At 51.7% G+C, this 10360-nt stretch overlaps 1 protein-coding gene across 1 annotated transcript in view; it reads right to left on the reverse strand.

Moving 5' to 3' along the window:
- Nucleotides 1-10360, reverse strand: part of KAZN (kazrin, periplakin interacting protein) — a 535612-nt gene that overhangs the window by 159126 nt on the left and 366126 nt on the right. Inside the window, exon 2 of the mRNA XM_027770620.1 lies at nt 7926-8117. Coding sequence (XP_027626421.1) covers nt 7926-8117 — 192 coding nt within the window. The remainder of the gene's footprint in view (nt 1-7925; nt 8118-10360) is intronic.

Consider the following 10360-nt stretch of genomic DNA (forward strand, 5'->3'; position numbering starts at 1 on the left):
GAGCCTCTTGGGACTGTGCACGTGCGCCCATTATCCAGGCCTGTTGAGACTGAGGGTGGACTTTCCTGCTCCATCCTCAGGAAGGTCTCGTTGCCTTTATTAAGCTATCTGCCATCACTAACCCCCTCTCTGGCCCTACCAGCATGACGGGAGGGCTCCAGAGTGCTCTGCTGAAGTTCAAACCCAGCTCTAACCAGTACTGCTGGGTGAACTGATGTATCACGACCTCTTGGCGCTTGTCCCCTCTTTTACAAAATGGGGAAATAACAGTACACATCTCACAGGGGTGTCGTCAGGATGAACGAAAGGAATTAATCTTAGTGTGTGGTGTTTAAAAAGTGTTCAAGAATGCGAGCTGTCACCACCACCAATATTGTTTCAGTGGCCTGTGAAGAAAACTATCTTCATGAAGATACCATGATGTCACATACAAGTGGCCCGGGGGACAGCTACCTGCCTTTTTACTGTGTTGGTATCTGCAAAAGCAATGACAGGTGAAATGCTGATGTCTCAGCATAAATCAAGGTAGTGGTGTCAAACTTTATTAGTACTGTGTATGTTCTTTTTTTTTTTTCGGAGAGGTTTTTGCTAAAGGGCGCGTGCGCTCTCCAGAAAGACAGAGAGGGACAGAAAGCAAGAAATCACCCCCCAGGAGGGATGGTCACACCGCAATCCCTTCTCCTCCATTCTCCTCTCAGGATCTTGGGCACGCACACACACACGCCTGGCGTGAGTTTAAGATCCCTGGTCTGGGACTCGAACCGTGGTCGACTACATGGGAGTCCAGCAACATAGCCATTATGCTAACTGCTGGTCCCTACAGTGTATGTTCTTTATACCTCACACAGTTTAAAAACAAAACAAAACAAAACTTGAATGTCCTTGATTGGGACCAGCAGTTAGCGTAATGGCTATGTCGCTGGACTCCCACACAGTCAACCGCGGTTTGAGTCCCGGACCTGGTGGCTTGAACTCCTGCCGGGCGTGTGTGCGCCCAAGATCCCAAGAGGAGAATGGAGGAGAAGGGACTGTGGTGTGGCCATCCCCCCTGGCGGGTGATTTCTTGCTTTCTATCTCTCTGTCTCTCTCTGTCTGTCTGGCGAGTGTACGCGCCCTATGGCAAAAACCTCTCCAAGAAAAAAAAAATGTCCTTGATGAAGCAGTAAAATTTATTAATTTATTAAAGCCTGACCCCCTGAGGACAGGTCTTAGAATAAAATGGGAAGTCCTTTCAAGTTCTTTTACTGCACACCAAAAGTACGACAAGTTGTCTCAAGGAAAAAACATCTGTGTGCTTGTTTGACTTGTAAGCTACCCTAGCTACTTTTTGAAGTTTGTTTTTTTCCATGAGCTAGAAAGAGAGAGAGAGACAGAGAAAGAGAGAGAGAGAGAGAGAGAGAGAGAGAGAGAGAGAGAGGGGGGGGGAGGGGGAGGGAGAGAGAGAGGGGTGGGGAGGGAGAAGGAGAGGGAGAGGGAGAGGCAGAGGCAGAGGCAGAGACCACACCCCAGCAGGGGCCTCATGCCATGATCCATCCCCAGCCCCACCGGACAGGACCGCCTGTATGTGCAAGAGTGCACCTGGTCTGTGCAGGGTGACCTCAGGAGGTCCCTGGGCTTTCTCCCGTGGCTTCAGCAGCGTGCAGTGTCACGGCTGCCCCACTGTGCTGGCCTATCTAGTTGCTTTTCACGGCATACTCTTTGTACTTGAAAGACTGACATACAAACTACGGCATCTGGTAAACTACGGAACCAAAGGTGCTGTTATTCCCAGGAAAACGGCTAACAGTATTTGCTGCCAATGCTAAAATCTGGGTTTCTGAGCAAAAACTTGAATTTTGGCAAACTTGGTTTGCCACCCTGACTTTGACAGCTCCATGCTTAAAGACGTCTGTGATGAGACTGCTGGTGGCATGACCACATGTGACTTTTTACACCCGAAGGTCTGATACGTTGTATCATCATTTCTCATCACACGATATGGCATATCATTTAAAAGAACTGCACAACTCGACAGACCAATATTTTCCAAATGATCACTGTAAGATGTAAAAAAACAAACAAACAAACAAAAACCAACTATGTGCAGGTAAAATATCCATTCAAAGGACAAATTAGGCCAATCCATTTTAATGTACTCGAGTTATATAAAGTTTATTGGATAAACTTTCAGATCCCTCAGTGCAACAGACCTCCAGGAAACCACCACCCGAGTTTTAGTATGGAATTTAAAAAGAATATCCCCAATTAACAAGGCAATCAATTTACACCCCCTCTTTCCCCAACAACATATCTGTATGGTGCCAGATGTTCAACCACAACAGACTGGGGGAGCAGGGAGGAGCCCCACTGGCCTGCTGTGAAGTGGGACATCAGATGAGTTCTGCAAAAGTTAAAAACGATGCCACTATCCTCATTCCAACTGTTGTATTTGAGAACATTTAAAAATTTTCGTTTTGCATTTAAAAATAATATTACTGATAACATATGAAGGGTTTATTATTATTTTATAACAAGTTATTGAAGATTTAGAAATTTCATCCAGTTTTAGCTTAAAAAAAAAAAAGTCAATACTGATAGCTGTAAACCGTATAAACTAAAGCTCTTTGGGGTTCTTGATTTTGTAAAAGTGTTAAAAGTGTTCCTGAGAGAAAGAAACAAAAGACAAAGAAACACATTTACCTGTGTGGATCATTACTGAGTGCTATTTTCAGTGGCTCCCCCTTATCCATGGGGACCAAACCCACATGGATGCTAGAGACGATAGTATGTCAAGCCCTATATGGACTTTTTTTCTGTACATACATACCTGTCATAAAGTTTAATTTATAAACTAGGTACAATAAAGGGTTAAAACGATAGCTAATAACAGAACATCATCATCGCTTTCTTTTTTTCTTTTTTAAGAGGATTTTGCTATAGAGCAAGTACGCTCGCCAGACAGATAGAGAGACAGAGAGACAGAAAGCGAGAAATCACCCCCCAGGGGGGATGGCCATGCCGCAATCCCTTCTCCTCCATTCTCCTCTCAGTATCTTGGGCTCGCACGCACATGCGCCTGGTGCGAGTTTTAAGCCACTAGGTCCGGGACGCAAACCATGGTCAACTGCATGGGAATCCAGTGACATAGCCATTACGCTAACTGCTGGTCCCTCTTTTTTGTTTTTAAACACAGGGTATCGGCCGTGCAGTCGTCCTCCTTCTCAGTCTCCTGTGTTGCTGGGATTAAAAGCCCCCGCCACAGCACCCAGGCTTGAGGTGGAACCGGGAATCAAACCTGGGCCTTCCGTGTGGCCTCAGCCTGTGGAGCACAGTGTCTTAGCAGCACGTGCCACTGCGGCTGGGCTTGGCCTCTCTCTCTTTCTCTCACTCTTAAAATACCTTTCTAGACGGTACCGCTTGGGCTTGGCCTCTCTCTTTCTCCCACTCTTAAAATACCTTTCTAGACGGTACCGCAGGTAACTGAAACTGCGAAAAGAAACTGGGACTGGGGGTTGGAAGTGAGTGCTTGGTAATGGCAAGAGAAGAAAGAAGTGGAAACAACTTACATGTCCAATAACAGGGACATGATGAAATAAATGACGGTCCCTGCATTCGGTAGGACATGATGCAGTCATTAAAAACCATGTTTTCAAAGAATATTTACTGTGGTGGGAAAAGGCTCGACACACTTGACGTTTCGAAGCCTTGATTCTCGGGGAACTCAGGAAACAAAAGAACTCAACAGACACCCTAAAGGGTCGCAGGCTCGCATACCACACGCGTAGAGCAGGGGTCGTGGAGGGCTGGGGTTGGGCTAAGTTTACATACACGACACAGATCCCATTCTTTCTTAAACAATCATTCAGGGCTTCTGCCTTTTAACTCAGGGCAAGCCCCAAATCCCAAACCAAACATTCCCACACTCATGCCAAAGAGACAAAGGAAGCTTCTAAACCCTATTTCCCCCAAACTTGATTCTTTTTATCGCTTTGATTTTCGAGCCATGGACCGATGTTCGGGAGAGGCTGCTTCAGTTCCTAATCCTCTCAAATGCTGGAAAACTCAGGTCTCATCCAAACCCAGAGGTTACGATGGAGGGGTCTGCCAAAGTGCCCGTCTTTGGTGGCTCTGCTCTTTCCCACTGAAGGGCACTGTCTGTTAACAAGTGTCACCCAACATCTGCTGCTTTGCTTTGCTGGTGCATTTATTCCCATCGTCCTCATTATGGGCATATAAATCCCTTTCTGTGCCCAGCCTCCTTCTGCCCACATCTGCCTGCAATTCACTCAGCACGTGCTATGGCTGCTGAGGAGCACCTTATTTAGAATGTGGCAGAATTCCAGCCGGGATGCTCAGGGCACCTGCTACCTTGAGCTGGGATAGGCTCAGGGGGTCTCAGGCCTCGGGTCACCCCAGATGAAAATCGGACAACCAACATCACAAAACACATTCAAGGAGGTCTGCCAATTTCCTTCCCATCTGACAATGACTATGCATTTACACTAATGGCAGAAGACACTGCATCTCACTTCTTCCATATAACAACTTACAGAGTAGCTACTAGCAGTATTTGAGGGAGATCTCAAAAAGTTTGTGGAGGGACCAGCAGGTGGTGTAACGGTTACGTGGCTGGATGGCCATATAGTCCACCGTGGTTTGAGTCCCGGACCTGGTGGTTTAAACCTCATGCTGGGCGTGCAGGTGTGTGCCCAAGACCCTGAGAGGAGAGTGGAGGAGAAGGGACTGTGGCATAGCCATCCCCCCACGGGGGGTGATTTTCTCATTTCCTATCTCCCTGTCTCTCTGGTGATCCCATGCACCCCATAGCAAAAATTTCTCTAAAAAAATAGTGGAAAACAAAATTCATGTACAAGTTTTAGTGCAAATATTTTTTGAAAATGTTTTTTCATGATATGCATTTTTCGTGAGGATGCTCTTATACTATCCTCAGCAAAGGAATGTGGTTCAGAGAGCTTAAAGAATTTACCCAAGGATGCAGTTAGTAAATGGGAGAGCTGGGATTCAAGCCCAGATCTGACTCCACACTTGGCCGCTCCGATTTCTGAGCTAAGATGGCCTCCTGCCTCTCACGTCCATGCCAACTTCCTTCCCAGTGACCACACTTGGGGGGAAGGTGAGGTGTGTTTGTGCAGTGGAAAAGTCACTGCCTCTGCTGCTAAGTAGCTCTACAACCTTGGGGGCATTACTGAACCCCCGAACCTCCTTCTGGTGTCTCTGTCTGTGAATGGGGGTTAATGGCTCTCGGCGGGATTGGCGTGAATGGTGGATAAAGTCTCAGGACAGCGCTGGCACACAGTAAGTGCTCAATAAAACACTCCTTTAACGAACACTGACAACTTCCTGTGCTGAGGAGCTGCCCATCAGGCGGATCTCTGGACGGCACGGGGCCGGCGGCAGTGGCGCAGCAGCAGGGCAATGCTCTGTGATGGTGGACCCCAGGGGGAGGGTTCCAGGTTCACGTCCCGAGGGCTCCCTCTCCACGCTGGGTGCATATGTGTCCATGATACAGGCTGGCTGGGGCTGAGGGTGGATCGTGAGGAGCCTGCTAGGGGTGCCTGTCTATCTCTCTCAAGAAAAAAAAAAAAAAAAAAAAAAAAAAAAAAAAAACACACAAAAATCCTTACAGCACAGGGTTAGAAAGATGCCCGTACAGCTCAGTGCCTTTGGGGCTGAAGGGGGAAAGATACGCATTCTGATAAGGGCAGGAAGTGCGCCATCATCTTTACAGACGTGACCTCATTTGATTCTCACAGCGCCTATGAAGCCACCATTACTGTCCCATCACTCAGATCAGGAAAGTGAAGTTTTAACAGGCTAAGCTGTAGGTCCCAGGAGCTGGGGAGTCGGGAGAGGGTGAATGAGTCTCTGCTCACTCCCCTGCCATTCCCCTGGGCCCAGAAAGAGCCAAGGGAGGGTTTCTCACCTCGAGAGTTCAGAAGAGTGCGCGTGGGTGAGAAGGACACGGGAGGGAGCCTTCTCTGGAAGCAGCCCTGGGAAAGGTGGCGAGACAGGGGCTGCTTCCTGTACCAGTCTTGACTCTCCACAGGATTGTGATGTTGAATGGGACCAAAGAACTTTCTCCTGGGGTCCCTGAGACTTGGGTCTCCATCCTGAGAGGGGGAAGGGATGTGACTAGGCCCCTAGGGAGCTGGGAGTGGGGAGCCGGTCAAGCAGAACGGCTGCTGCATAAAGAAAAAGCATGCAGGCTGGGCCAGATGACTTCCGGAGCGTGCAGCGTCTACTGGGCCACAGGACACCGTGACCCCTACAGCCTGAAAAGACCCCAGAACACTGTCTCAGTGGCCTGGCTACAGAGTCCCAACAGAGGAGGGTGGGTCCCCTGCCTTTGAGAGTAACGCAGTGCTGAAAGGAACTCTCACAGCGAGTGCTGTAATACTCTTGTCAAGGCTTGACCGCCATAGTGATTCTGCGGCAGTTAGCTGGCAGACACAGACCGCCTGCTTAGCCTGCTGTCCACATCACACCAAGGCCAGGGAACCGCTATGGTGGAGCTGACCGTCCAGCAAAATCCATCCTCCCCTCCACCCCCTGTTAACAGTCATAGGTGGGGCACGGCCTCCCAGTTCGAAACTACATTTCCCAGCACCCCCCACAACCAGGTGCAGCCCCGTGATGACCTCTCACAGAGGGAAATCTCTGGCCCTCTCTGTGTCTCTCTCCCTGGGTCTCTAGTGGACCAAGGGGAGCAAGGTGTCCACCAGCATGAAATGCTCACCAGGGTAGAAGAGTTAAAGGAGAAACAGATTCTTTAAGCTTCTCTTTTTGGGGTCCCTTTGGCACTAACTAATAAACCACCTTTGGCTCCAAAAATGAAATTTTAGAGTATCACTGTTGTAGTAATGGTAAGTGAAAAACCGGTTGTAAAGTTCTACGGCATTTTTTCTTTCTCCCCAGAGGATCACACACACTAAGAGGCTCAAGAGAATCAACACAGACCCGAACGGTTATTTTCTCCCCATGTTTTATATCTGAGTTCTCCGAGCACCTGGAGACAGCTGACAGGTTAGAGGGTAGCTACCAACCTTCCTCAACAAGCTCTGGAGACTCCTCCCACAGCCCTATATGGGCAGGTGCCTCCTGGGAGAGAGGAAAATGACGACTTCTGGGGTCTTACGCCAGCTCCAGGGAAACTAGGCTAACAAGTGGCCTCTTAGCTTCCTTTTTCCCTAAAGCAATTTCTGGCAGAAGAATGCTGGTCACATGGTGATTATGAGTCTGTGATTCATCCTGTTTTCAAGAGACCACCTGGACACTTGCACCATTTGTCTTCCATCTTTTCCCGCTGGGCACGGGACTACATGCCTTCTTATAGGCGAGCTCTGCAGAGCAAGCAACGTAAGAGGCCCAGGCCCCTTCTGGGGAGTCCAACCTAGTGAGCAGGAGGGAAGTGTGGGGCACAGATGCTCTTCCAGAGACCAGCACCTCCACGCGCCTTCTTACAGGCGAGCTCTGCAGAGCAAGCAATGTGAGAAGAGGCCCAGGCGCCTTCTGGGGAGTCCAACCTAGTGAGCAGGAGGGAAGTGTGGGGCACAGATGCTCTTCCAGAGACCAGCACCTCCACGCTGTGCTGGGATAGGAGAGGCTCGAGGACCCCAAGAGTGCTGGGAAAGAGGCCTAGCTGCTGGGTCAGCATCCTGGTCCAGCGAGATGCCCACCTGCCATCCACACCTCAGAGAGAAGCCGTGTGCGGCCATGATGGGCATGTGTGGGTCACACTGGAGGAGGGAATGAGCTCTGACCCAACCCCGTGAGACACAGAACTCCATGCAAAGGGTAGGGAGTTCCCTCTGTGTCCATCCACTCCACCTGCCCCGCAGAGGGAGGACTCTGGATTCCAGTTCCCACCTCAGGCCAAGCGAAGCCTGAGCCCCAGGTGGGACAGCTCCTGCTGATTCATCACTCACCCTGCAAGGCTTCTTTGGCTCTGGCTAGCTCCTGCTCTTTCTGGGCCAGCTGCACCCTGAGCTCGGTGGCTGAGAGGACCTCTGACGACTTGCCACCCTGGGACTCCTCCAGGTCCTTCGCCAGCATCTCCTTCATCTGCCGGAGAAGGTGCACTTCCTCCTGGAGCCGAGAGACTTCTTCCCGCAGGAGCACTAGGGAAGAGGAGGGCACAGGGTTAGAGAATGGGTGCAGCTACCACCTGCTAACATTTTCTGGAGACAGTTCCAAAGTGCGTTCACTTTTCCTATTGGCTTTGCACTCAGGGCCTTTCCTACACATGTGCAGGGAAACCACTCTCCCTCTCACAGAAACTGTGACCTTATTCAAAAGAGCCTGGCCCTGCTCCTGGCCCCACCCACAGTCTCCAAGTGCACCTGTCACTCACGGAGCACGTCCACTCCAATGCCAACATCTCAGGACTGGCATTATAACCACGAGCCAGCAGCAGGCTCAGTTACTTCATGTGCACGTCTCATTTAATCCACCAAAGCCTTCTGAGAGAGCTACTCTCATAACCCCATTTTACAGATCAGGACTCTGAGGCTCAGAGAGGTGAAGTAACTCCAAGAGGTCAGAGCTGCAGAGCTGGGATTTAATCCAGGCCCAGCCAACTCCAAAGTGTGAGCTCCTGGTCTCACTCTCAGCAGCAGCTCTAAATGGCACACTCACAAAACACTTAACCCCTGGAGCTCAGCCTGTGCAGACCAGAACTTTGGCATGCACGTCTGCCTGTCCTGCAGGGGCCCGGGGTCTGAGGGGCCATGACATCAGCAAGACTGGGCAGAGGTTTCTGCCACTTAAATCCACTGCTATGACTGAGTTCCCAGGGACAAGACAAGGAGAAAATGGCTCAGGCCCTGGGAGCCTTGGGAAGGTACCCAGAAGGTATGCTATCATGCCACGGTGAGAGTGGTGTCATTAAGGTGTTGTTGGCCATCTCAGTCCTGTAGGTCAAATGACATGCCATGACAGAGCTGCTGGAGGGGCCAAGGGCACCGTAAAGCAGCCTTCTAGTTCCAGGTGGCGGATGAAGTACGCCTGCCATGGGAACCCTGAGGGGAGCACAGCCATTCCGAACCACTCACTGCAGCAGGCCCGAGGTGGGCCTCTGCCTCCATCCTCCACTCACGCATCACCCTCCCCCTCTTCCCGCCCTCCAGCTGCTGGGCCCCCCTTTTTTCTGCATCAACCTACTCTGGCCAGCTCCAGGGGCTCTGTCTGGGCAGGGCCCTCCACTTGGAACACCCTTTCCTACTTCTGCTACAGCCCTGCCCTCGTACACGAGCCCCACTCCATCACCTCTGTGCCCCTGTCTGGCACCACCGCCTCACCCCTGCACTTATTCAGCTTTCCCAAACCAAACACCAGCTCCAGCAGGTGGAGGTGGAGGCTGCTGTGTCCGCTCTGCCCATGTGGGAAGTCAGCGTGCCGGCCCGTCCTCTGCTCCGCCTACTCCCTCTATTCGTTTATTTAGGGACCGCATGTACGAAAAGCCCACGAGGGCAGTGACTTTATCCTGTTCTGCTCACCACTGTGTCCCTGTGCCTAGATGGGTGCCTGGCCCAGCACAGAGACACATCTGCTGAAGGGGCTGCACTCACCAGCTCCGTGCTGGCCGTGGAATATCTTGTTCCTGGCAGACTGCTGTCCCCTCCTCTGTCTCCCTTCCTCCCCACCTCCACACTTCAGCCCAAAGAGGGAGTCGGGGAGGGGACAATGGCAGGCCCTGCTAAGATGGACATGCAAAAGCAAGCAGCATCCCGTAGCCGAGGCCTTGGCCAGTAGGGCCACAGAAGAGCCGTGGCAGGGGCGCAGCTCTGGAGTCCCCAGGTCCCTGGCCAGGCATGTGGTGCTGAGCAAGTCTCTTCCCTGCCAAGCCTCCAACACCGTCTGTAAAATGGTCTAACCCTCATCAGGTCGTGAGGCTCCAAAGAGAGCCAGGAGGATGCACCTCCCCACTGCTGATGTCAGCTGCCACGTCCTGGGATCCGACATGCCGCCGGGGGGACCCGCAGGCATTCTCTCCAGCACCATCATCCTCCAGCCTTGAGGCTGCACAGGTCAGATCCAGGTCGAGTGGGTTAGGGTGGCTGAAGGGGGGGACAGGGTGAGGTCCTGAGGACAAGCACTCTCCACCACCTTGAGACAAGGGAGTGCTGGACATGGGCACGTTTCCACATTCACCTCTGGTCACCTTGGCTCTGAGGCCACCCTGGATCCAGCCACCACTTGCAGGAGGGGAGGCCTCCCAGCTCTTTCTTGACCCACAAGCCTGGGGCCCTCTGCAATGGTCAGCACACTGTCCTCCTGCAGGGACAGCCCTCCCCAGACCCACCGACTTGGCATGGGAGCTGCCTCTTCAGCCCCAGCGGCAGGCCCCCCGGGGGCACACCGG

The sequence above is a fragment of the Tupaia chinensis genome, unplaced genomic scaffold, assembly GCF_000334495.1.
Source record: "Tupaia chinensis unplaced genomic scaffold, TupChi_1.0 Scaffold000146_1, whole genome shotgun sequence".
Lineage (NCBI taxonomy): Eukaryota > Metazoa > Chordata > Mammalia > Scandentia > Tupaiidae > Tupaia > Tupaia belangeri.